The 27,848-nt window shown below is 44.2% G+C and overlaps 2 protein-coding genes across 4 annotated transcripts in view; one reads left to right on the forward strand and one right to left on the reverse strand.

Annotated features, from left to right (window-relative positions):
* Positions 1-27,848, reverse strand: part of UBAC2 (UBA domain containing 2) — a 249,802-nt gene that overhangs the window by 192,473 nt on the left and 29,481 nt on the right. The window lies entirely within an intron of this gene.
* GPR18 (G protein-coupled receptor 18) lies at positions 37-27,804 on the forward strand. The gene is made up of 2 exons (XM_077297119.1): positions 37-151; positions 26,731-27,804. Exon 2 carries the CDS (start codon positions 26,760-26,762, stop codon positions 27,750-27,752), a length of 993 nt encoding a protein of 330 aa, XP_077153234.1. The 5' UTR covers positions 37-151; positions 26,731-26,759; the 3' UTR covers positions 27,753-27,804.

Genomic DNA, 27,848 nt, shown 5'->3' on the forward strand with positions numbered 1-27,848 from the left:
GCACAGTGTTTTAGACAACTTCACATCTGATTCACACTTTGCTTTCATTTCCTGAAGACAAGTACCTTACAGTAGTCAGAAAGAGGAAGTCGCATTCTCAAGAGCATCTGCAGAGAGAACATGGAGCACTAGAGTTACTATGAACTGATGGGTAAGTGCAAATGGCCAGTCTTTTTAGAAATGCAAGCTAATAGGGAACAGATTGCAGTTACTGAATTCTTAACCCTTTCTCCTGTAATTATTGAATGGAAATTTTAAACTGGTTCAGCACAAAAATTGTTCAGCTGTCCTAGACTCCATAGCTGAATCCTTAAACGGATCATACAGTCACCTTACACATATCTGTATGTATAGAAAAGCCAACGTGGCTTTGTATGGAGCGTTTCTGGAGCTTTTGGCTCAAAAATCACAGGGTTTAGCATCTTCTGATTGGTGTAAAGACCACAGAGATATGGTGCTTTCCACTAAATAACATATAGCCTATGCTGTTTGCTTTGCAACAAAGGACATAGGCTGCATGAGCCTACAGATCCACCATTGTCACTTCTTGCATCAATGGTTATGGCCACCAGAACGACAAAACCATCAGCCATTTCTAGGTGTATTAGTACTCTTAGTCACTAATGAAAAGTATACAGGTATATTATCATACGGAAACCGATTCATGCTGCCCAAGCCACGAGCAGCATGAATCAAAATGTCTCCACTATGGTGTTTCAAAGACAACAAAAGAAGTCGGTTTGGAACTTGGATGACTAATCCAAGACTTCTCCTTACCCTACTCCTCTAGACTGAAAGGTCTCTCTTATGCACAGGTGATCCGCCCTGGACTACCCATCCTAGTCACCTCATCCCAGGATGGCTTATTAAAGTATGTTTTCTCTGAAATGACACAGCATTTCCAAATAATGTATACAAGGCTGCAACAGCCTGTATATGATTTATGCTGCCAGTAGTTCAGGTCCCATGCATCCAATAACAGGTTCCCTTTAAATATATGCCCATACATTTAATAATTTAATTAATAATAATTTAATAATAATAATAATACTACATTTCCATCAGTGACTAAGAGCTGAGCCTTCACCCAAAGTGATACCCTTAAAGTTTTATGAGTTTAGTTGATTTAAAAACAAGTAATGTTGGGGATTGTAGCTCAAGAGTGCCATGAATGAGGGGATGAGGTCACTGGCATCTCGATCCATATGTGTTTCAATTAAATTCAGTAAGAGTAGCAGGGTGGGATAGAAGTGCAAACATTTGTTTTGCCCCTCAAATTATTATTGTTGTTATTTTACAGCACCATTGAGTCCATGGTGCTGTATAATGGCGCAAAATACATGATTCAAAATAAGCGGTTTTAGGTTTTGCACCCCAAAATGCATACCACGAATCTCTGGAAATATGGTGTACCAATACTAAATGCTCCTGGCTCCTTGTCTAGGCAAAGTACCGCAGGACTACGGTTTCATTATTAGGATTTGTAAGGGTCACAGCAGTCAGTTGCTAGCTGATCAGAATGTAATAGCGTATCCTAACAATATGAAATTACACTCTGGAAAAGGAAGACCCCCTTAATGTTGAAATTATTTCCAAACAGGAACTCTGCTTCGCAGATAAAAGGGTTATGTAGACTTATTCCCCTCTCCAGACTGAGAACACAAGTGCGAAAAATAACTGTTCACCCCAAGAGCAGCGGAGACCCAGTGGTGAACCTGAGATGGTGAATAAATCACAGTTTGCTTTTTGCATCATTGGTACTATTTGGGTCTAAAAACAACCTAATACCTAACTTTTGTTAATCCTTTATGGAGAAAAAAAAATAAAACAAAATCCAATTCTGATGTTTTTTGACATTTTTAATTTTTTGTTTTTTATATTTCCACATTTACAAAATGTATTCAATTTTACTTATGTTTTATGACTTTTATAGAATGAATACTGTTTGAAATAAAAAATCATTTGTTTTTATGTGGCCATATTCGGAGACTCATTAGTTTGCCATTTTTCCAGGAAATAAGCTGCATCATGGTTTACTTTTTGCATGACAGAGTACTGTCGCCATGGATCCCATTGTGGGGTACACAAAGTGCCTTGAAAAAGTATTCATACCCCATAAACTTTTCCACATTTTTTAACATTACACCCACAAGCTTAAATTTTATTGGGATTTTATGTGATATACCGACACTAAGTAGCAAGAATTCGTGAAGTGTAAATGACACTTTTTTTTAATCATTTTAAAAATATAAATCAAATTGTGATGTGCATTTATATTCATCCCCCTCCAGTCAATTATGGGGACCCCTTTCATTGCAATTACTGCTGTAAATTATCCGGTGTTATCCGAGTATCATGGGAGAACTCGGAAATTATGCTTGAGTCCCTGTTTTGCGACTTTTAGACAGCCTCAACACATGCGAGGATTGCCTAACAAACAGGCAATCCCTACATGTGTCGCGGCTAACAGTGGCAATCATGCAGCTGCAGGGACTCAAACAAATTTTCCGAGAATGCTTAAAATACTCAAATAACATCCGAGCATGCTTGGGTAACACGCTATTCATGCACGTTCGTTCATCACTAATGAATATGTTTTGATCTAAACCAGGGGCCCCCAACCTGAAGCTCGCTCGAGAGCCACACATGTATCGCGAGCCCGTCTGCCAGCTTGGTGCACTAGGACCAAGTGTAGCAAACAGCTACACTACAACCAGGTCTAGCAAACAGCTATTAAGAGTAGATCTCTAGATGGTGACTTTTGTGAGAAACCCTGGACCTTGGCATACTACCTTGGTGTGATTTCAGAACAAAAGCTTTGGCTGTCATTATACCAGTAGTAGGGGCTCAGAGTGTCACTACTGTGAGTGGGGCAGGAGTTGGATGTGGCTCGCGACCCTCACTCAGAGCTGAATATGGCCCTCAAAGTCAGAAAGGTTGGGACCTCTGATCTAAACTACTCCGTTGTAGCTCTGGCATTATGTTTAGGGTCATTGTGCTACTGGAAGGTGAACCAGTCTCAAGTCTTTTGCAGGCTCTAACAGGTTTTTTCCAGCATTGCCCTGTATTTAAGCTACATCCATCTTCCCATCAACTCTTGACCAGCTTCCCGGTGCCTGATGAAGAAAAGCATCCCCGCAGCATGATGCTGGCACCAAGTTTGACGATGGGGATGGTGTTTTCAGGGTGAAATGCAGTGTTCGTTTTCAGCCACACATAGCGTTTTGCATTTAGCCCAAAAAGTTCTACTTTAGTTTTATCTAAGCAGAGCACATTCTTCTACAGCTGTGGACTCTACATAGCTTTTTGCACATTTTTTGGCTTTCCTTAAAAAAAATGACTTTCATCTTGTCAGATTTGTGGAGCATACTAGTGATAGTTGCCCTGTGTACAGATTCTCCCACCAGAGTTATGGATCTCTGCAGCTTCTCCATAGTGACCAAAGGCCTCTCGGTTGCGTCCCTAATTAGTGAACTCCTTGCTTGGGATGTAAGTTTAGATGAATGGCCATGTCTTGGTATGTTGGCAATTGTGCCATACTCCTTCCATTTTTTAATCAGTCCTACGTGAGATGTTCAGAGCTTGGGTAATTTTTTGTGATGCCCTAACCCTGCTTTACCCTTCTTCACAACTTTATCCCTGACTGTTTGATCCCTAATGTTTTCAAACAAACCTCTGAGGACTTCACAGAACAGCTGTACTGCCACTCAGAATAATAACACAAGAGGACTCAATATACTAATTACTAGATGGTGGCCCGATTCTAACGCATCGGGTATTCTAGAATATGTATGCGTAGTGTATAGCACAGCCCACGCAGTACATTGCGCAGCCCACGCAGTACATTGCGCAGCCCAAGCAGTACATTGCGCAGCCCACGCAGTACATTGCGCAGCCCACGCAGTACATTGCGCAGCCAACGCAGTACATTGCGCAGCCCACGTTGCATATTGCGCAGCCCACGTTGCATATTGCGCAGCCCACGTTGCATATTGCGCAGCCCATGTTGCATATTGCGCAGCCCACGTTGCATATTGCGCAGCCCACGTAGTATATTGCCCAGCCCACGTTGTATATTGCTCAGCCCATGTAGTATGTTGCACAGCCCACGTAGTATATTGCCCAGCCCACGTAGTATGTTGCACAGCCAACGTTGTATATTGCCCAGCCCATGTAGTATGTTGCACAGCCCACATAGTATATAGCAATGTGGGCATCATATCCCTGTTAAAAAAAAATAAATAAAATAAAAAATAGTTATATACTCACCTTCCGGAGCCCCCGGATCCAAGCGAAGCGGTTACCGACGCTGCTCGTGCGCTCCGGTCCCAAGAGTGCATTACGGTCTCGCGAGATGATGACGTAGCGGTCTCGCAAGACCGTTACGTCATCATCTCGCGAGATCGCAGCATGGACCGGTTACCGGAGCGTCGCGAGCGGGAAAGGCCTGTTGTCGATCCGGGGGCCGACGGACGGTGAGTATATAACGATTTTTTATTTTTTTTATTATTTTTAACATTACATCGTTTTACTATTCATGCTGCATAGGCAGCATGAATAGTAAAAAGTTGGTCACACAGGGTTAATAGCAACGGTAACGGAGTGCATTACACCGTGGCATAACGCGGTCCGTTACCGCTGCCATTAACCCTGTGTGAGGGTAGACTGGAGGGGAGTACGGAGAGGGCACTGACTGCGGGGAGGAAGGAGCGGCCATTTTTCCGCCGGACTGTGGCCATCGCTGATTGGTCGTGGCTGTTTTGCCACGACCAATCAGAGACTTGGATTCCATGACAGACAGAGGCCGCGACCAATGAATATCCGTGACAGACAGAAGGACAGACAGACAGAAAGACGAAAGTGACCCTTAGACAATTATATAGTAGATGCGACTTCTTGAGGCAATTCGTCACTCAGGATTTCATGTAGGGGCATCAGACTACAGGGGGCTGAATACAAATGAACATCACAATTTTCAGATTTATATTTTTAAAATAATTTGAAAATCATGTATCATTTCCTTTACACTTTACAAATACTTGCTACTTTGTAAGGATGTATAACATAAAATTCTAATAAAATACACTTAAAGAAGCACTCCTCCCATCCAAATTTTTATCCTCTTAATATACTAAAGTCATCATATTATATGGCATTGTGTACTTACAATTGCTCATTTCCCTTCTATTGCTAATTATTTTGACAATCATTAGATCTATGACATCAGGTGATTAAAAACTGAGTGGCTAAATTCTTCTAAGGGTACCGTCTCACATAACGATTTACCAACGATCACGACCAGCGATACGACCTGGCCGTGATCGTTGGTAAGTGGTTGTGTGGTCGCTGGGGAGCTGTCACACAGTCAGCTCTCCAGCGACCAACGATGCCGAAGGCCCCGGGTAACCAGGGTAAACATCGGGTTACTAAGCGCAGGGCCGCGCTTAGTAACCCGATGTTAACCGTGGTTACCAGCGTAAAAGTAAAAAAAAAAAAAAAACGTACATACTCACATTCCGGTGTCTGTCCCCCGGCGTTCTGCTTCTCTCCACTGTGTCTGTGCAAGCCGGAAAGCACAGAGGTGACGTCAGCAGAACGCCGGGAGACAGACACCGGAATGTGAGTATGTACAGTTTGTTTTTTTTTTACTTCTACGCTGGTAACCACGGTAAACATCGGGTTACTAAGCGCGGCCCTGTGCTTAGTAACCCGATGTTTACCCTGGTTACAAGCGAACGCATCGCTGGATCGCTGTCACACACAACGATCCAGCGATGACAGCGGGAGATCCAGCGACGAAAGAAAGTTCCAAACGATCTGCTACGACGTACGATTCTCAGCAGGGTCCCTGATCGCTGCTGCGTGTCAGACACAGCGATATCGTATGGATATCGCTGGAACGTCACGGATCGTACCGTCGTAGCGACAAAAGTGCCACTGTGTGACGGTACCCTCAGTTCTATGTAGAAACAGGTGATCAATTGTCCTGTATGACTTATCAGTCACTACAAAAGTCCCTGGCAGGGGGAGGAGCAGAACAGTTGAGTCAGTAAGTGAAGAAGGGAATGGTAAATGCAGGGAAAAGAGACTTCCTGACGCTACATAGAGGAGAGAAAAGAAGAATTAACTATGTAGAAGGGTAAAATGAGTATTTGTAAGTACACAGCGCTATATAATATGAGGATTGCAACATATTAAGAGGATAAAAACTTTGATGGAAATGCTTCCTTAAGTTTGTGGGTATAACATGACAAAAACATGGAAAAGTTTGCTGAGTATGAGTACTTTTTAAAGGCACTGTATGACATTTCAATCACTTGTAATTACACTTTTTGGGAGGCGGAATGAACAAAAGAACACCATTTATTTATTTATTTTTTAACACCACTTGCCATTTAGGCTATGTGCCCACGTTGCAGAAATGCTGCGGAAATGTCCGCAGTATTTCCGCAACTCCCTGCCGCGGGTAAAATGCATGCGGAATTCGCATGCGTTTTCCCGCAAAACACAAGCGTTTTGCAAGCGTTTTTAGTTTGCAGAATACTTGCGTTTTCCAAGCGATTTGAAGCATCGCTTGGAAAAGTGATTGACAGGTTGGTCACACTTGTCAACGATAGTGCTTGACAAGTGTGACCAACTTTTTACTACTGATGCTGCCTATGCAGCATCAATAGTAAAAGATAGAATGTTAAAAATAATTAAAAAAAATAAAAAATCGTCATATTCTCACCTTCCGACGGCCCCCGATCTCCTCAGCGGCGCTCCCGCTACGTTCCGTTCCCAGGGATGCTTTGCGTGAAGGACCTTTGTGATGTTACGGTCGTGTGACCGCGACGTCATCTCAGGTGATTCGCACAATGCATCCCTGGGAACGGAAGCCACCGCGTGCACCACTGAGAGGCGGGAGGACTCCGGGGGCCGTCAGAAGGTAAGTATATCCATATTTTTTATTTTAGTTCCTTTTTTTTACAGGAATATTGCACCCAGAGCCTGAAGGAGAGTCTCCTCTCCTCCAGACCCGGGTACCATCCGCACATGAAGCGCTGACTTTACGCATGGTGGGCATAGCCTCGTGCGTAAAGTGAGCATTTTAATGCAATCCTATGGAGTCGCAATTGCCGCAATTCCACAGAAATAATGAACATGCTGCGGATTTTACCGCTATGCGATTCCACAGCGGGAAAATTCGCAGCATGGGCACAGCAACTGCGGAATCCCATAGGATTGCATAAGAATGCGTTTTTAAGAGTTTCCACTGCGGCAAAAACGCATAAAAAAATGCAACAAATAATTAATAATATTAGAATAATGTAAATGCCACTTTTCACTGTAGGACAATATGATAATGAGAACACCACATTAAGTTTGTTAGTTTTTATATATTTTTTTTTTTATAGGGGAATGTACACAAAACTGGAATTTTCCATTCATTTCTAGTGTTCTCCTTACAGGATAAAGATAATATAGTATGATAGTAAAGGTCAACATGATGGCAGTGATTTACAATTTATACATGTTTTTATATTTTTCTTCTTTTGCACATCATTTTTTTGCATCATACTCGGAGATCCATAAATGTTTCCTTTTTCGGAGACCATGGCTTTATGAGGGTTTGCTTTTAGCTTTCATTTTATAGGTCCCGTTTTGGCTATATAGATCTTTATGATGGTTTTTTTATTTCATTTTACGTTAGGCAAAATGAACGGAAATGGCAATTCTAATGTATTTGTTTGCAATTACCAGGCTGGATAAATCATGACATTTTTATTGTTACATATCAGGTGTTATGGATGGGCTGACACAAGATCTGTGACTTTTTTGGGTGTTAGTTTCTTAGTAAACACTTAGAATAACTGTCATTTAGATTTTACTTACATAAACCAGACTACAGTACTTTATAACATACTAGCTGAAGAGCCCGGCGTTGCCTGGGCATAGTAAATATCTGTGGTTAGTTATAGCAAGAGAAGTGAGCTTCTCTTATTTTCCCATCATGCCTCTCATTTTCCCCCTCACATCTCTCATTTTCTCCCTTACACCTCTCATTTCCCCCCCCCACTCCTCTCATTTTCCCCCTCACTCCTCTCATTCCCCCTAACACTTGTCATTTCGACCTCACATCTGTCATTTTCCGATCACTCCACTATTTTCCCTCACTCCTCTCATTTTGCACTCACACCTTTTCATTTTCACCTCACACCTCTCATTTTCCCCTCAATATATACATGTTTGTCATCTCCCTTATATATAGTATACACCTGTATGTCATCTCCTGTATGTAGTATAAACCTGTATGTCATCTCCCCTGTAAATAGTATATACCTGCTGTATGTCATCTCCTCCTGTATATTGTATATACCTATGTGTCATCTCCTCCTGTATATAGTATATACCTGTATGTCATCTCTTCTGTATATACTATATACCTGTATATGTCATCTCCTCCTATATATAGTATATACCTGTATGTCATCTCCTGTATATAGTATATACCTGCATGTCATCTCCTGTATATAGTATATACCTGCTGTATGTCATCTCCTCCTCTATATACCTATGTGTCATCTCCTCTTTTATATAGTATATACTTGTATGTCATCTCCTCCTGTATATAGTATATACACGTGTCATCTCCTCCTGTATATAGTATATACACGTGTGTCATATACTCCTGTATATAGTATATACCTGTGTGTCATCTGCTCCTGTATATAATATATACCTGTGTGTCATCTCCTCCTGTATATAGTATATACCTGTGTGTCATCTCCTCCTGTATATAGTATATGCCTGTGTGTCATCTGCTCCTGTATATAGTATATATCTGTATGTCTTCTCCTCCTGTATATAGTATATACCTGTGTGTCATCTCCTCCTGTATATAGTATATACCTGTGTGTCATCTCCCCTGTATATAGTATATATGTGTGTGTGTCATCTCCCCTGTATATAGTATATACCTGTGTGTCATCTCCTCCTGTATATAGTATATGTGTGTCATCTCCCCTGTATATAGTATATACCTTTGTGTCATCTCCCCTGTATATAGTATATACCTGTGTGTCATCTCCTCCTGTATATAGTATATACCTGTGTGTCATCTCCTCCTGTATACAGCATATACCTGTGTCATCTCCCCTGTATATAGTATATATGTGTGTGTCATCTCCCCTGTATATAGTATATACCTGTGTGTCATCTCCTCCTGTATATAGTATATGTGTGTCATCTCCCCTGTATATAGTATATACCTGTGTGTCATCTCCCCTGTATATAGTATATACCTGTGTGTCATCTCCTCCTGTATATAGTCTATACCTGTGTGTCATCTCCCCTGTATATAGTATATATGTGTGTGTCATCTCCTTCTGTATATAGTATATACCTGTATGTCATCTCCTCCTGTATATAGTATATATGTGTGTCATCTCCCCTGTATATAGTATATACCTGTGTGTCATCTCCTCCTGTATATAGTATATACCTGTGTCATCTCCCCTGTATATAGTATATATGTGTGTGTCATCTCCTCCTGTATATAGTATATACCGGTGTGTCATCTCCTCCTGTATATTGTATATACCTGTGTGTCATATCCTCCTGTATATAGTATATACCTGTGTGTCATATCCTTGTGTGTGTTGAGTGTCGTGTGGCGACATGCATGTAGCGACTTTTGTGAGATGAGTTTTGTGTGGCGACATGCGTGTAGCAACTTTTTTTGTGTCGAGTTGCATGTGACAGGTTAGTGTAGCAAGTTGTGTGCAGCAAGTTTTGTGCGTGGCGAGTTTTGTGTGTGGTGCGTTTTGAGTATGTGCAAGTTTTGTGTGAGGCAACTTTTGCATGTGTTGCAACTTTTGTGCATGTGGCAATTTTTCCACGTGTGCAAGTTTTGCGTGTGGCGAGTTTTCCATGAGGTGAGTTTTGCACATGTGTCGAGTTTTGCGTGTGGCGAGTTTTGAGTGGCGACTTTTGTGTTTTGACTTTTATGTGGCGAGGTTGGTGTATGTGTGGTGAAATGTGTGCTGAGGGTGATATATGTGTTCAAGCACGTGGTAGTGTGGCGCATTTTGTGTGTGTGTTCATATCCCCGTGTGTGGTGAGTATCCCATGTCGGGGCCCCACCTTAGCAACTGTACGGTATATACTCTTTGGCGCCATCACTCTCATTCTTTAAGTCCCCCTTGTTCACATCTGTCAGCTGTCAATTTGCCTCCAACACTTTTCCTTTCACTTTTTCCCCATTATGTAGAAAAGGGCAAAATTGTTTGGTGAATTGGAACGCGAGGGGTTAAAATTTCACCTCACAACATAGCCTATGACGCTCTCAGGGTCCAGACGTGTGACTGTGCAAAATTTTGTGGCTGTAGCTGCAACGGTGCAGATGCCAATCCCGGACACACACACACATTCAGCTTTATATATTAGATTACCTAGTTCTGCCTCTGATGCTGCTCATTTCCCTGTCTTTCACACCAGTAGATGTGTGTTGCTATGTTCTACCCATACTCAGCTCAGTACAGGCTGAACAGGACTACGTCGGTGGGTTACGTCCCCTCTCCAGTACACCTGCTCCACACAGTAAAAGACATGCACATGTCTCAGTGAGCAGAGCTAAGGGAATTCAGCAGGAGACAGGAGTGCTAGAAATCATCACGGAGAGAATGGCTTCTTCTTATGTTCATTCCATAGTGTTTAACCCCTTAGTGACAGAGCCAATTTGGTACTTAATGACCGAGCCAATTTTTACAATTCTGACCAGTCAGTTTATGAGGTTATAACTCTGGAACGCTTCAACGGATCCTGCCGATTCTGAGTTTGTTTTTTCGTGACATATTGTACTTCATGTTAGTGGTAACATTTCTTCGATATTACTGGCGATTATTTATGAAAAAAACAGAAATATGGCGAAAATTTTTAAAATTTTGCAATTTTCAAAATTTGTATTTTATGCCCTTAAATCAGAGAGAGACATGTCACAAAAATAGTTAATGAATAACATTTCCCACATGTCTACTTTCATCAGCACAATTTTGGAAACAAATTTTTTTTTGTTGTTAGGGAGTTATAAGGGTTAAAAGTTGACCAGCAATTTCTCATTTTTACACCACCATTTTTTTTTTAGGGACCACATCACATTTGAAGTCATTTTGAGGGGTCTATATGGTAGAAAATAACCAAGTGTGACACCATTCTAAAAACTGCACCCCTCAAGGTGCTCTAAACCACATTCAAGAAGTTTATTAACCCTTTACATGCTTCACAGGAACTGAAACAATGTGGAAGGCAAAAATGAACATTTAACTTTTTTTTGCAAACATTTTACTTCAGAACCATTTTTTTTATTTTCACAAGTGCAAAAACAGAAATATAACCATAAATGTTGTTGTGCAATTTCTCCTGAATACGCCGATACCCCATATGTGGGGGTAAACCACTGTTTGGGCGCACCGCAGAGCTTGGAAGAGAAGGAGCGCCGTTTGACTTTTTCAATGCAGAATTGGCTGTAATTGAGATGGGACGCCATGTCACGTTTAGAGAGCCCCTGATGTGCCTAAACAGTGGAAACCCCCCACAAGTGACACCATTTTGGAAACTAGACTCCTTAAGGAACTTATCTAGATGTGTGGTGAGCACTTTGAGCCCCCAAGTGCTTCACAGAAGTTTATAAAGTAGAGCCGTGAAAATAAAAAATCGCATTTGTTTACACAAAAATGATCTTTTCGCACACAAATTCTTATTTTCACAAGGGTAACAGGAGAAATGAGACCACAAAAGTTGTTGTGCAATTTCTCCTGAGTACATCGATACCCCATATGTGGGGGTAAACCACTGTTTGGGCGCACTGCAGAGCTTGCAAGAGAAGGAGTGCCGTTTTACTTTTTCAATGTAGAATTGGCTGGAATTGAGATCGGATGCCATGTCGCGTTTGGAGAGCCCCTGATGTGCCTAAACAGTGGAAACCCCCCACAAGTGACCCCATTTTGGAAACTAGACCCCTTAAGGAACTTATCTAGATGTGTGGTGAGCACTTTAAACCCCCAAGTGCTTCACAGAAATTTATAAAGTAGAGCCGTGAAAATAAAAAATCCTTTTTTTTTTCCTCAAAAATGATTTTTTAGCCTGCAATTTTTTATTTTCTCAAGGGTAACAGGAGACATTGGACCCCAAAATCTGTTGACCAGTTTGTCCTGAGTACGCTGATACCCCATATGTGGGGGGGCACTGTTTGGGCACCCATCGGGGCTCGGAAGGGATGGAGCGCCGCTTGGAATGCAGACTTTGATGGGATGGTCTGCGGGCATCAAGTTGCATTTGCAGAGCTCCTGATGTACCTAAACAGTAGAAACCCCCAACAAAAGACCCCATTTTGGAAAAAAGACTCCCCCCAAAGAGCTTATCTAGATGTGTGGTGAGCACTATGAACCCCCAACTGCTTCACAGAAGTTTATAATGTAGAGCCATGAAAATAAAAAAAATATCATATTTTTTCCACAAAAAAGATTTTTAACCCCCAAATTTTTACTTTCACAAGGGTAACAGGAGAAATTGGACCCCAAAATGTATTGTGCAATTTATGCTGAGTAGGCTGATACCCCATATGTGGGGGTAAACCACTGTTTGGGCGCATGGCAGAGCTCGGAAGGGAAGGAGCGCCGTTTTGGAAAGCAGACTTTGATAGAATGGTCTGCGGGCATTATGTTGCGTTTGCAGAGCCCCTGATGTACCTAAACAGTAGAAACCCCACACAAGTGACCCCATTTTGGAAACTAGACCCCCCAAGGAACTTATCTAGATGTGTGGTGAGAACTTTGAATGCCCAAGTGCTTCACAGAAGTTTATAATGCAGAGTCGTGAAAATAAAAAAAAAAATTTTTTTCCACAAAAAAGATTTTTTACCCCCAAGTTTTTATTTTCACAAGGGTACAAGAGAAATTGGACCCCAAAAGTTGTTGTCCAATTTGTCCTGAGTACACTGATACCCCATGTGTGGGGGGGGACCACTGTTTGGGTGCACGGCAGAGCTCGGAAGGGAAGGAGCGCCGTTCTGGAAAGCAGACTTTGATAGAATGGTCTGCGGGCATGATGTTGCGTTTGCAGAGCCCCCGATGTAACTAAACAGTAGAAACCCCCCACAAGTGACCCCATTTTGGAAACTAGACCCACCAAGGAACTTATCTAGATGTGTTGTGGGAACTTTGAAAGCCCAAATGCTTCACAGAAGTTTATAATGCAGAGTTGTGAAAATAAAAAATATTTTTTTTTCCACAAAAAAGATTTTTTAGCCCCCACGTTTTTATTTTCACAAGGGTAACAGGAGAAATTGGACCCTAAAAGTTGTTCTCCAATTTGTCCCGAGTACGCTGATGCCCCATATGTGGGGGTAAACCACTGTTTGGGTGCACGGCAGAGCTCGAAAGGGAGGGAGCACCATTTGACTTTTTGAGCGCAAAATTGGCTGTGGCGTTTAGAGACCCCCTGATGTACCTAAACAGTGGAAACCCCCCAAATCTAACTCCAACCCTAACCCCAAAACACCCCTAACGCCAACCCGATCCATAATCCTAATCACAACCCTAACGATAATCACAACGCTAACCCCAAAACAACCATAACCCTAATCAGAACCCTAAATCCAACACACCCCTAATCCTAATCTCAACCCTAACCTCAAACCTAACCTTAATCCCAATACACCCCTAATCCCAACCCTAACCTTAACCCTAATCCCAATCCAAACCCTAATCCCAACTCTAACCCTAACTTTAGCCGCAACCCTAGTCCTAACTTTAGCCCCAACCCTAGCCCTAACTTTAGCCCCAACCCTAACCCTAAATTTAGCCCCAACCCTAACCCTAAATTTAGCCCCAACCCTAAATTTAGCCCCAACCCTAACCCTAGCCCTAACCCTAAATTTAGCCCCAACTCCTCTAGCTGCCGGCCGGCAGATCATGGCGGGTGCACTGCGCATGCGCCCGCCATTTTCTTACCGAAGGAAGGAGCCGGCGGCCAGGAGAGGACACAGGAGGACCCAGGGACACCGGTAAGTATGATAGGGTCCCCGAATCCCCCTATTTCTCTGTCCTCTGATGGGCGATCACATCAGAGGACAGAGAATTACACATCGCTTTTTTTTTTTTTGTGGTCGCCGGTAAACAGTTAATTACCGGCGATCGCAAAACAGGCGACCCCGATCATGTTATTTGGGGTCTCGGCTACCCCCGGCAGCCGAGACCCCAAAGATCTCCCGGGTGCCGGCCGGCGGGCGCACTGAGCATGTGCCTGCCATTTTTTGGCCGGAAGATGGCGGCGCCCATCGGGAGCCACGAGGAGCACCGGGGGAGACAGGCGAGTATCGGGGGCGATCGGGGACCCCATTTCTCTGTCCTCTGATGTGCGATCACATCGGAGGACAGAGAAAATAAATGGCAAATCGCGTTTTTTTGCGACCGCCGGTAAACGGTTAATTACCGGCGATCGCAACTCGGGGTCGGTAAAAAAACCCCGAATCATGTTCTCTGGGGTCTCGGCTACCCCCGGTAACCGAGACCCCAGAGAAAATCCGACTCTGGGGGGCGCTATTCACTTTTTCCCCAGCGCCGTTAATTAACGGCGCTGTGGTTTAAGTACCCTTAACTGCCGCCGTTAAAAGGCGTATCGGCGGTCGTTAAGGGGTTAAGGAGAGGAGAAACAGGCTGTTAGGGTATGTGTCCACCTTCAGGATGGCCGGCGGTTTGGACGGAGCGGCGAACCCGCTCCGCCCTAAGCCCCGCCCCCTTCTGTGACGCGATGATGCCGGATGTGTTCATTGCACACATCCGGCATCATCGCACCCCACACATAGGGCCCTGTGATTTACCTTGCGGCGGCGCAGCGGCGCCGCAAGGTAGACCGACATGCTGCGATCTTAAAAGACGCGCCGCATGTCCGGAATCGCAGGGCCGCCGGGTGAGTGTTACCACGCATAGTGGAGACGGGATTTGATAAAATCTCCTCCACTATGCTGTAACACCTGGACGCTGCGTGTTTGACACTGCGGCTCTGCACAGCGTCAAACACGCAGCGTTTTCTGAACGTGGAAACATACCCTCACTGTGGTGGAGGAAAGTACTTCTTAAGGCCCCGGCACACATAGCGATTTACCAACGATCACGACCAGCGATACGACCTGGCTGTGATCGTTGGTAAGTCGCTGTGTGGTCGCTGGGGAGCTGTCACACAGACAGCTCTCCAGCGACCAACGATCAGGGGAACGACTTCGGCATCGTTGAAACTGTCTTCAACGATGCCGAAGTCCCCCTGCAGCACCCGGGTAACCAGGGTAAACATCGGGTTACTAAGCGCAGGGCCGCGCTTAGTAACCCGATGTTTACCCTGGTTACCAAAAAAAACAAACAGTACATACTCACCATCTGATGTCCGTCAGGTCCCTTGCTGTCTGCTTCCTGCTCTGACTGAGCCGCCGTACAGTGAGAGCAGAGCGCAGCGGTGACGTCACCGCTGTGCTGTGCTCTCACTGTACGGCCGGATCTCAGTCAGAGCAGGAAGCAGACGGCAAGGGACCTGACGGACATCAGATGGTGAGTATGTACTGTTTGTTTTTTTTTACATTTACGCTGGTAACCAGGGTAAACATCGGGTTACTAAGCGCGGCCCTGCGCTTAGTAACCCGATGTTTACCCTGGTTACCAGTGAAGACATCGCTGGATCGGTGTCACACACACCGATTCAGCGATGTCAGCGGGACCTCAACGACCAAAAAAAAGGTCCAGGCCATTCCGACACGACCAGCGATCTCGCAGCAGGGGCCTGGTCGCTGGTACGTGTCACACATAGCGAGATCGCTACTGAGGTCGCTGTTGCGTCACAAAACTTGTGACTCAGCAGCGATCTCGCTATGTGAGACGGGGCCTTTAGGCTGTGGTCAGATGGCGATAGATTCTCTCATGCTACAGAATCGGCCAATTATGCTAATGACAAGCATCTCAAACACTGAGACGAGTGTCATCTTACTGTGGTCCGACTCTCTCACATGAGGATCAGAGGACAGATGTGGATAAGATAAAGACCTTTATTTCCCCATCTTACCCATTGTCTGAGTCTACAGATATCAGGCTGCAATTGGATAACAAGTGCAGTCTGATGTTTCACACCCACCCATAGACTTGTATAGGTGAGTATGGTCCAATTCGGCTGCACTCGAATCATAATGAAATAAAAAAAAGTACTAGTCGGCACTACCCTATAGTATAACATTGGGCCCAGTGCTATCATCAAAACATTGGATAGCATTCCACCGTCGTATATGCTCATGGGCCCTAACAAGCATGGAACAAAAATATATATATTTTTTATAATATTTTTATGTCCCACAATGGACTTAACCATGCAATTCTTTGAATGCATGGAAAATACACTGCACTACTGATGTAATGCAGAGCATTATCATGTCCTTCAGCATTTATACTGACATAGCCAAATATACCATGTCACTACTCTGTTATGTACTGATCTATGGCAGACCCTGAAGTCGTTGTAAGGCTATGTGCACACGTTCAGGACTTTTCACGTTTTTTCGGCCGTTTTCCGCTGAAAAACCGCTTAAAAAAACGCATACATAAGCATCCCATCATTTTTTAATGCATTCTGCAATTTTTGTGCACATTATGCGGTTTTTTTCCGCGAAAAAAAAACGCATAGCGCTAAAAAACGCAGCATGTTCACAAATTTTGTGGATTTTTCGCGTTTTTGACGCCATTTAATGCATTGGGAAGCTCCGGAAAAAAACGGACAAAATGCGAGAAAAACGCATGCGGATTTCATGCAGAAAATGTCTGGTTTTGTTCAGGAAATTTCTGCAAGAAACCCTTACGTGTGCATATAGCCTTAAAGGGACTGTCTCTCCTGGTCTCGAATCCCACCACTTTTCTTGGTGGATTTTAAAAGGAATCACTACACTAAAACACCTCTGCTCTGCATTTAACATAATACTTACTAGACAGGAATTCATTCAGAAGCATGAACCACCAGCCAGAGAGGCCTTACGTCTGAACCAGATTCTCCATTTCGCTAGACAAGTTTTACCACATAAGGCTACTTTCACACTAGCTTCGGTACGGGGCCGTCGCCATCCGTCGGGCGACGTACCAACGGACGCTGTGAAATAAATGCACAACGGGGGCAGCGGATGCAGTTTTTCAACGCATCCGCTGCCCCATTGTAATGTCCGGGGAGGGGGCGGAGTTTCGGCCACGCATGCACGGTCGAAAATGGCGGACGCAACGCACAAAAAAGTTACATGGAACTTTTTTTGTGCCGACGGTCCGCCAAAACATGACACATCCGTCGCACGATGGGTGCGGCAATCCGTTGCAATACGTCACTAATGCATGTCTATGGGGAAAAAACACATCCTGCGGTCAACTTTGCAGGATGTGTTTTTCTCCAAAACGACGCATTGAGATGTATGCCTGATAACGCGGATAGTGTGAAAGTAGCCTAAGGCATTTTTGAGCGCTATTTTGCGGGCGCTTTTCAAAAATGCGCAATGTCATTTTCGTCTGCCGGCAAAGTGAATGAGAAATTCACTTTGCCGTTCAGACACACCGCAAAAAAACGCGGCGCTTTTGTCTGCAAACACGCCGGCGTAAAAAGAATTGACATGTCAATTCTTTACGCAGCGGCGTGTCTGCGTATCCCCCTAGGGCCCCATATTACCTTCCACACACAGCGCCTTTGTCCTGGGTGTCGGCGTCTTTGTACGGAGGGGTTGACACCCAGGACCGGACGTGACGTCGGACAGGAAGAGGGAAGCCCCCGCCCCCCAGTGAAGCAGCATGGAGTCCTTAAACGTGGGGCTGCTGATCGATTTGGTATGTGTGTGTGTGTGTGTGTGTGTGTGTGTGTGTGTGTGTGCGCGTGCGTGCGTGTCCCCATGCGACGCTAGTGCCACCATTGTGCTAAGTCGCCGTATGGGACTACTACTCCCATCCGGTATTAGGATGGGAGAGTTGTCCCTGTGTCCGGCGACTTAGCACAATTGTAAAGTTACACAAAACACCTACACACAATACACATACATGACACACAGTACAGTACATACAACATATAACACAGAGTATATACTCACCAACAGCACACTTGTAGGCGAAGCCCTCGATCCTCCAGGAAAAAATCCAAAAATAATAAACCAAATTCATACTCCCTGTCCGCAGAATCCATAAAACGAGTGTCCCACGCCGATCGGCTGCTCTCCGGCGATACACTGCCAGGAGCGAAGCTCCTGGCAGTGTATCGCGTACTGTTCCGGAGTTCAATGACTCCGGCGTCTCGGTTAACAGCAGTACAGCTGCGTTGAACTTTCCCACGCAGCACTGCCGTTAAGCGAGAGTGCTGGGGTCAATGACCGCCGGTAAACTCGCTCGCGCATGCGCAGTGACACACCGACAGGAACTATGGCTCCTGTCAGTGTGTTGCTGCAGCCATGGAGAGCAGACATATCTCTGGATGTGTCTGTTCTCCATGGAAAATCTTGATACGTGGCACTTAAATATGTGGCAATTAAATACGTGGCACTTATACGTGATACGTGTCACTTAAATACGTGTCACTGAAATACGTGATACGTGGCACTGAAATACGTGGCACGTGTCACTTAAATATGTGGCACGTGTCACTTAAATATGTGGCACGTGTCACTTAGATACGTGGCACGTGGCACTGAAATATGTGGCACGTGGCACTTTGATACGTGGCACTTTGATACGTGGCACTGAAATATGTGGCACGTGGCACTTTGATACGTGGCACGTGGCACTGAAATATGTGGCACGTGGCACTTTGATACGTGGCACTTTGATACGTGGCACTGAAATATGTGGCACGTGGCACTTTGATACGTGGCACGTGACACTGAAATACGTGATACGTGGCACTGAAATACGTGGCACTGAAATACGTGGCACTGAAATACGTGGCACTGAAATACGTGGCACGTGGCACTTTGATACGTGGCACTGAAATATGTGGCACGTGGCACTTTGATACGTGGCACTTTGATACGTGGCACGTGGCACTGAAATACGTGATACGTGGCACTGAAATACGTGGCACGTGGCACTGAAATACGTGATACGTGGCACTTAAATACGTGGCACGTGGCACTGAAATACGTGGCACGTGGCACTGAAATACGTGGCACTGAAATACGTGGCACTGAAATATGTGGCACTGAAATACGTGGCACTGAAATACGTGACACGTGGCAAAGAAATACGTGGCACTTAAATACGTGGCACTTAAATACGTGGCACTTAGGCTATGTTCACATTTGCGTTGTGCGCCGCATGCGTCCTTTTTTTGATTGATTTTGGTCGCAGCAAAAATGCAACTTGCTGCGTCCTCTGCGGCCGGATGCGTGCGCTGCAGTGACGCATGCGGCGCAAAACGCAAGTGCGACGCATGTCCATGCGCCCCCATGTTAAATATAGGGGCGCATGACGCATGCGGCGCCCGACGCTGCGGCGCAGACCGCAAATGTGAACGTAGACTTTAATAGCTGGATAGAGCTGGATCCGCGGGCTGTGATCTGGCCTACGCTCAGCACTCTGCGGAGTGCTGTCATTCAAAACACGTCCACTCATTTTGGTGTTTAGTCCCAAAATGGAGGATGGAAGAAGAAAAGGGTTGGACAAGGAAATGACATCATTTCTTTTTTTTTTTCCCCCACTGCAGTTAAAGCTTTATTTGTGTCAAACACAGACAATCTGCAGAGAAAACTGCATAAAAAAACGCACTAAAAACCGCACCAAAAACCGCATCAAAAACGCACCAAAAACGCACCAAAAACGCACCTGCGTTTTCTGCCAAGAGCTGCGGTTTTTGTCCTGAAAAAAAAAGGATTGAAATCAGGATCGTGTGAACATACCCTTACCGTACAGGGTTACGAGGGGGGGCGTCTGACTGACGCCTGCCCTAGTAACCTGGGGTTAGTGACAGTGGGGTTAGTAAACCCCAGCTGATGTCTGTTCCGCTTGCTGAGGCGTCTTTGGCTCAAGGCCATTGCAGCTGGCAGAATCGACATGATGTTAACTCCAGTGTGTATTGTATTCCGAGTCATAAAGACAGGAAATGACCTCAATGACTCTTTTTTTTTCCCCTTTTTTTTTTTTTTTCAAACAAATTTTATTTTCAGTACACAATGCTGAAAAAAACGCAGCTGCAAAAAACGCAGCAAAAAACGCAGCAAAAAACGCAGTGTGTGAAAGCAGCTGCGTTTTTTGCCTGCGTAAAAAAACGCAGGTAAAGCAGCAGCAAAATACGCGCGCGTAAAAATACGCAGCAAATATGCTGTGTGTGAAAGTAGCCTAAGACTCCTTTTTATGCCTCCGGCTTTGAACAAAGATGTCTAAATGATCCCCTGGGAAGAGGAACGATTTCTTTACTATATTCATCTATTAACACCCAGCATGGGGAAAAAAAACTAAAATATATGCTGTAGTGGGAGGAAGATTTAGTGTTTACCTTGTCTGTGGAGGACTGGCGGCGATGTTGTGATACATTATCAAAGGGTAGCCATCAGACTTTTCTTGTAGAAACGTCTCCTAAAGTTCTTCACAGAACGTATCATGTCCCGACAAAACTCCATACCATTTACCCAAATATCTCAGATAGATGCTTCAGAGGTTGTAACTCCCCAGGAGATATGAAACATATCTGGTGGAGCTGCCCAGTGGTATCAGATTTGTGGCAAGAGGTGAAACTTATAGTAGAACATATGTTCGGCAGGGCAATCAGACTCGACCCTTCTGTTTTTTTACTGGGGGCGAAGTATCCGGGTTTCTATAATGGCTTACATAGATTGGTGAGTCTATTATGTCTGGCTGTTAAAATCCACATAGCAACGAAGTGGAGCTCTCCTTCACTTTCCATATCTCTAGTTCGAGATAGGATGAATGCAATTTTATTATATGAGCGCATTCAAGCCACTAGAGATGATACATGGAACACCTTCTTTCAAATGTGGACCCTAATGCTCAACTGAATCAGGCTCTCACTCTATCTCCATGATAGTCCCTGACATTAAGACTTTCAGGTAGAGGATCGCCTGAGCAATAAAGAAAGTTGTGCCTCTAATGAATCTGACTCGTTCGCGATATATGAATAATTCTTGTTTTTCATGTTATTTCTTTTATGTTAATCCTTATGCTTGACTTCGTACAAACGATTTATGAAGTCATTTTTGCGGACGTGGATGAATAATTTTATTTTATCAATGTCAAAACTATGATAAAACGTGGATTACCTATCTGTTTTCCTTCAATGTTATTGATCCCTTGTTAATTGTCCTGTCTCCCCATGTGTAGGTCTGGTATTATGTGCTCATTGTTCCTTTATGTAAAAAAAATGTTATCTCCCCTGCGAGGGAGATCGTTTCCGAACAGTTATACATTGTTTAACACCAAGCACTTAAATAAAAATTTATTGAAACTAAAGGGACTCTGTTAGCACTGAATAACTGTTCTAACCAAGCACAAGCACACAGTGCATCATAGAGAAGCTAAACATTTAAATACATCTTTCTACCTCCCTGTTTTCCATCTATCTCCACCCTTCCCTGGCTCCATGAAGCCAGAGCTGTCAATGGAGGAAAGGGTGGTGGAGATTGAGGGAAAGCCGGCAGGTGGGAAGGAGGATGTAAAGGATTGTCCATGCCTTTGTGCACTGAGCGGCAGGACTTCACTTAAACAGTTATTCTGCGCTGACAGAGTCCCTTTAAAGGGCCACTGTCACCCCCTCCAGCCGTTATAAACTAAAAGAGCCACCTTGTGCAGCAGTAATGCTGCATTCTAACAAGGTGGCTCTTTTAGTTTTAGGTTCAAGTATACCCCAAAAAACGCGATTTGATACTTAGACATAATTGGTGTCTCTAGCCACGTAGGCTGCTCCTCCCTCCCCAGCTCGAAAACGCTCCTCTGCCGTCACTCACATCTTCTTGGTCTTTCTGCGCCGCCCCCTCAGCGCTGTTTACGTTTTCAAACCGGCGCCTGCGCTGTGTAGTACTGTTCTGCGCAGATGCAGTAAGCTCTGGCCGTCTGCCGTCCAAGCCAGGCTTTCACACTGCGCCTGCGTGGGCAGTGCGGCCCCCACCTTTGGAATCCCCGCCCCGCACTGTGTTATGCATTATGCACAGTGCGGGGCTGGTATTCCTGGGCATGCGCACAGCGTGTTGCATCCTGTCAGCCCGGTCCCCCGCCTTACTGCTTCTGGATACAATATACAGATCGTGCCTCCTCCTCCTCTAGCAAATCGTCGGGCAAGAAGCAACTGTGGAAACTTGCCTGCTAGGTGGGTAAAGATCACCCCCAATTTATTATCAGATCAAGACCCATAAATAACACACATAGACACAACACACACCACCTAGCAGGCAAGTTTCCAAAGTGGCTTCTTGCCCGGCGATTGCTAGAGGAGGAGGAGGCACGATCTGTATATTGTATCCAGAAGCAGTAAGGCGGGGGACCGGGCTGACAGGATGCAACACGCTGTGCGCATGCCCAGGAATACCAGCCCCGCACTGTGCATAATGCATAACACAGTGCGGGGCGGGGATTCCAAAGGTGGGGGCCGCACTGCCCACGCAGGCGCAGTGTGAAAGCCTGGCTTGGACGGCAGACGGCCAGAGCTTACTGCGTCTGCGCAGAACAGTACTACACAGCGCAGGCGCCGGTTTGAAAACGTAAACAGCGCTGAGGGGGCGGCGCAGAAAGACCAAGAAGATGTGAGTGACGGCAGAGGAGCGTTTCGAGCTGGGGAGGGAGGAGCAGCCTACGTGGCTAGAGACACCAATTATGGCTAAGTATCAAATCGCGTTTTTTGGGGTATACTTAAACCTAAAACTAAAAGAGCCACCTTGTTAGAATGCAGCATTACTGCTGCACAAGGTGGCTCTTTTAGTTTATAACGGCTGGAGGGGGGTGACAGTGGCCCTTTAAGCTTCCAGCTGCCATAGCAGCCATCGGCAAACCAGGAGGAATAGCGGAGGTCGATATTGACCGCAGTATGTAAACAGCCAATTGTGAGTTTAAAACACAGACAGCACTCAATCCTCCATTCTACTTCTCTGCCATCACTGGGAACTGAATTATGTTAAGCAATAGTAGCCTTCGCGATCCCAGGGTGAAGAATCACTTTTCTCCACATCCAACTGGTAAGTGGCAGGTCAATTAGGACGTGAAAAGGTAGTGAGCCGACACAATGAGATTAAGAATATGAGCCTACGACCTGCAGTTACCACCATACCGAGCTCTGCCCTCACCTACTGAATCCTCACCCATCCCTTGTAGACTGTGTGCCCTCGCGGACAGGGTCCTCTCTCCTCCGGACTAGTTTTGTTCAATATTATTGTACTTGTTTTTTTATTATGTACACATCTTCTCACATGAAAAGAGACATGGAATAAATGGCGCTATAATAATAATAAATAATAATACTACATTGCCAATGGCATAATTAACATCCAGATTTTGGATCCCAAATGCAGTGAGAAAACTGAGAGATACCAAGCGTAAGTGACAAACAGGAAAAGACTGACTGCACGGACAATCTCCAGCACTTATTTTTAGAAGATGCAATTAGTCGATGAGTCTGTAGTCACTGAAGTATGTTTGAAGTAAAACTGGTTTACATGTGGTTGTGGCCTTAAATGCCGCCGAAGACGTCTTCATGAAAGATTATTTAGAGAACTAACCATCAGAGAAGTATAAACTGCAGTACTGGTATAATCACACGGCAGTAAACACTGACTAGCATGCAAAGGGAAGTTTCCATCCTAGAAAAGTCCCTTTAAATGAAACAGGATTTCGGTCCTTTTATGGACTACAGTGGTGACCAGATTAATTAAAATGTTTGGAGTTTAAAACGTTTCTTTACACAAATGTTTCCAGAAAGTCAAAGCATGCAAAAAACATGGCAGAAAGTAACAAAAATAAAAAGTTATTTTTGTATCTAGTATATAAAACAACATGACATCTCCGATGATCAGGGAGCTTATAAAACATCCTCTGTGTCATCTCAGGAGAGCTGGTCTGCTCATCAGCCTTCTGAAAGTTTTCATTTGTGAAAACCGCCTCTAAACAACTATTGTTTTTAATTCCACTTTTGGCTCCAAGAACTAAATTTAAAATCGATGACTTTTTCTTCTATGAACTTAGTTAATAGAGTTGAGATTCCTATAAGCCAGGAAGGATAGATGGCACAAGAATCTCTGGAGGACCAGAATTGTTTTTGGGAAGACCTGCTAACAAAAAAAAAAAAAAAAAGAAGATTATCTAGGTCGAACACCATTCATATACATTCTGATTAAATGTATTAATGACCGTAAAATATATAGGTTTCGTTTTGAATCATACAATTCAAATTTCTGTACTTCTTTAGACAGCTCGGAATCTGTATATTCTGCATACAAAATATAATAACAACAATGTAATAATATAAAATTGAAATAAGTAATGTACCACACTCACAAACATAATCAGCTTTAGGACAGGAGCAGATGATCGTATTTTTGGTTCAAGTGCGATATGACAAAACATCAGGTAATCACAAATCACTTGGCACTCAGAAACAATTTTTTCGCAAGATGAAGATAAGTATTCCGTTTATTTGTGCATCCAGTTCAAAGATGTAAACGTTTTCAGTCCATACATCAGACCTTCATCAGAAATATCTTTAACAAAACTGGAAGCAATACACGTGGGGTGTGTATAAAGGCCCAACGGCCTGAGCTGGGTGACCCGGGATAAAAAGAAACCCCTGAAGCGTCTCTGGGATCCTGGAGAGATGCACTGAGGAAAGGCGAGAACCCGCCGCTTAGAATGGCGCTTGAGTAGCCAGGTACGTGGCGTTAGGACAGGAGCTCGCGGGGACCACGTAGGTAGTGTTCACACAGGTAATGCAATTTGGTCCAAACATGTGCAGTTTAATCGCTTTCATAAAATTCCAAGGGATTCAAAACAAAACATCCCTTTCAGTGCATAAAGGTGTCAGCAAATAAACAGTTCATTCAGCAGGCTGAGAATGCCAACACCAGAGTTCTTTTCTTCCTTCCAGATACAGTTCACATTTGTTGGTCACTCGCTAGCTCCAACCCACGACAATCTGCTCAGCATCCTCAGCAGATTGACACAAAATGAACAGATGTCCAGATTTTTAGTTAAAGCTACTCAGGTACATCTAATGAAAACTTGCAGTGCTAGGATTTAACCCAGTCCTACCTGGCTTTCCTACAGATTTCAACATATTTCCTTTTTTAGCTTTTTTAAACAAAGAAATAGGTACAACAATGACTTAAATATCAGTAATGGTGGTACAGTAGAATGATTATTTATAGGGAATTTGCCACCATGTAGTTACCATCTAACCTGAAAGCAACATATTGTATAGACAAAGACTGATTCCAGCAATGTGTCACTTACTGGGCTGCTTGCTGTTTTGATAAAACCACTGTTTTATCATCAGGAGATTATGACTAGAGGACTAGTAAATCTGCTGCCATGTAGCCCTCCAAATTCAGGAGCTCTGTATAACCCAGCCTCCAACAATTATTGGCAGGTTTCTGCCTACGCACAGTGTACACAGAAAGTTTCCAACCAGTGGTGTTGACAAGTTTATACAGAGCTCAGCATTAGGAGATCTGGTAGATATGCAGCAGAGAAAAACAGTGAGTTCATCAAAACTGCAGCAAGCAGCCCAGTAAAAAAATAAATAGCTGCAATCAGGGTCTCTGCTGCTATATCATGCTGCACTCAGGTGGGATAGCAAACACCTGCTGACAGATTGCCTTTAACAGTTTTGCAGGTGCACCATCACACCTGGCATTAGTTTTGACTTTAACATGAGCTACACCAAACAGTGTTAGGCTACTTTCACACTAGCGTTTTTGCAATATGTCGCAATGCGTAGTTTTGGCGAAAAAACGCATCCTGCAAAGTTGTCTGCAGGATGCGTTTTTCCCCATTGACTAACATTAGCGACGCATTGCGACGCATTTACACACGTCGCACCCGTCATGGGACAGTTGCGTCGTGTTGTGGCGGACTGTCGGCAGCAAAAAACGTTGCTTGTAACGTTTTTTGCTGCGTCGAGAACGTCTTTTCTGACCGCGCATGTGCGGCCGGAACTCCGCCCCCGCCTTCCCTTCACCTCACAATGGGGCAGCGGATGCGCTGAAAATCAGCATCCGCTGCACCTGTTGTGCAGCGCAAACAACGCTAGCGTCGGTACGTCGGCCCGACACACTGAGACGGGCCGAGTACGACGCTAGTGTGAAAGTAGCCTTACAGAAAAGGAAAACCTGTCTTTTGCTTTTCTGTTTTATTAGTTATTCTTATTCGCACAATAATTGTTATCTAGCTTGTCCTTAACCTCTTCCAGACCTAGGATCTACATGTATGTCCTATGTCAGGTGAAAGACGAGAGCTCAGAAACGGAGTCCTATCCATAGAGGACTACCTCTAAAAGCAGAGACTGGAGCTAGCTCCGATCAGCCAAAAAGCATATCCACCCTCTTCTAATGCTGGGGCCCCCAAACTGGTCCCTGTGGTGAATCGTTTTATTAGGCTCTTTATTATCTTGCACATATTAATAAAATAGGTGTAACTGACTTTGAATGGATTACCAGCTGCACTGGCTATGGGTATCCTTATCATGTTTCTCTCTCTATTCCTTTAGGGGCCAAGTTTTATCGGTGAGAGATAATAATGGAGGATGGAAATCAAAGCCAAGCCACTACTCTGCATATCTGGCAGTTTGAAGAATATGGAATTACGGCACTTGTATATTACAGCATTGTGCTGCCCGTCGGACTCTTTGTTAATATTACCGCACTTTGGGTCTTCAGCTGCACGACAAAAAAGAGAACAACTGTGACGGTGTACATGATGAACGTGGCACTGCTGGATTTAATGTTTCTCCTGTTTGTTCCTTTCCGTATAATATACTATGCCAAACAATCCTGGGACTTTGGGGATGTCTTCTGTCGGATCATGGGTGCCATCACCGTCTTTTACCCGAGTGTCACGCTGTGGCTTCTTGCCTTTATAAGTGCTGATCGATACATGGCCATTGTGCAGCCCAAGCACATCAAAGAACTCAAAAACATTTCTAAAGCAATGGCGGCATGCTTTGGGATTTGGATAATGACCATTGTAACCACAACCCCTCTGCTTTTTGTATACAATGACCCAGATAAAGATTATAACTTTACCACTTGTTTTAAACTGTTTGACGTCATCCACTTCAAACAAAACAAAATTTTGAACTATGCTCGCCTGATATTCTTCTTCCTGATCCCTCTACTGATCATGATCGGGTGCTATATTATCATAATCTACAGTCTAATCAGCGGAAGAACATCTCGACTCAAGCCGAAAGCAAAGAAGAAGTCCATCCGCATCATAGTGACTCTGATCCTGCAGGTTCTGGTCTGCTTTGTGCCCTTTCATGTCTGCTTTCTACTAACAATGATTCAGGAGCAGGAGAAATACTACCTGTCATTGGTGAAGGTGTGCACCTTCCTGATGAACCTTAGCACATGTCTGGATGTGATCCTGTACTACATAGTCTCCAAGCAGTTTCAGGCTCGAGTCATCAGTGTTATTTGGTATAGGAACTATCTACGCAGTGTGCGAAGGAAGAGCATGAGATCCGGCAGCATCCGCTCCCTGAGCAACATCAACAGTGAAATGATGTGAACAACAGTATATGCCTTTACATGCACATAAAATAAAAGCAATGTATATTATAGATTCTTTTTACCCATGCATAGGAGATTTTTTTTCATTAAGTGG

Source organism: Ranitomeya variabilis, chromosome 3 (genome assembly GCF_051348905.1).
Source record: "Ranitomeya variabilis isolate aRanVar5 chromosome 3, aRanVar5.hap1, whole genome shotgun sequence".
NCBI classification, from domain to species: domain Eukaryota; kingdom Metazoa; phylum Chordata; class Amphibia; order Anura; family Dendrobatidae; genus Ranitomeya; species Ranitomeya variabilis.

What these genes read in the sequence shown, in the direction of transcription:
- GPR18 (XM_077297119.1), top strand. Translation starts at nt 26,760, where the DNA reads ATGGAGGATGGAAATCAAAGCCAAGCCACTACTCTGCATATCTGGCAG.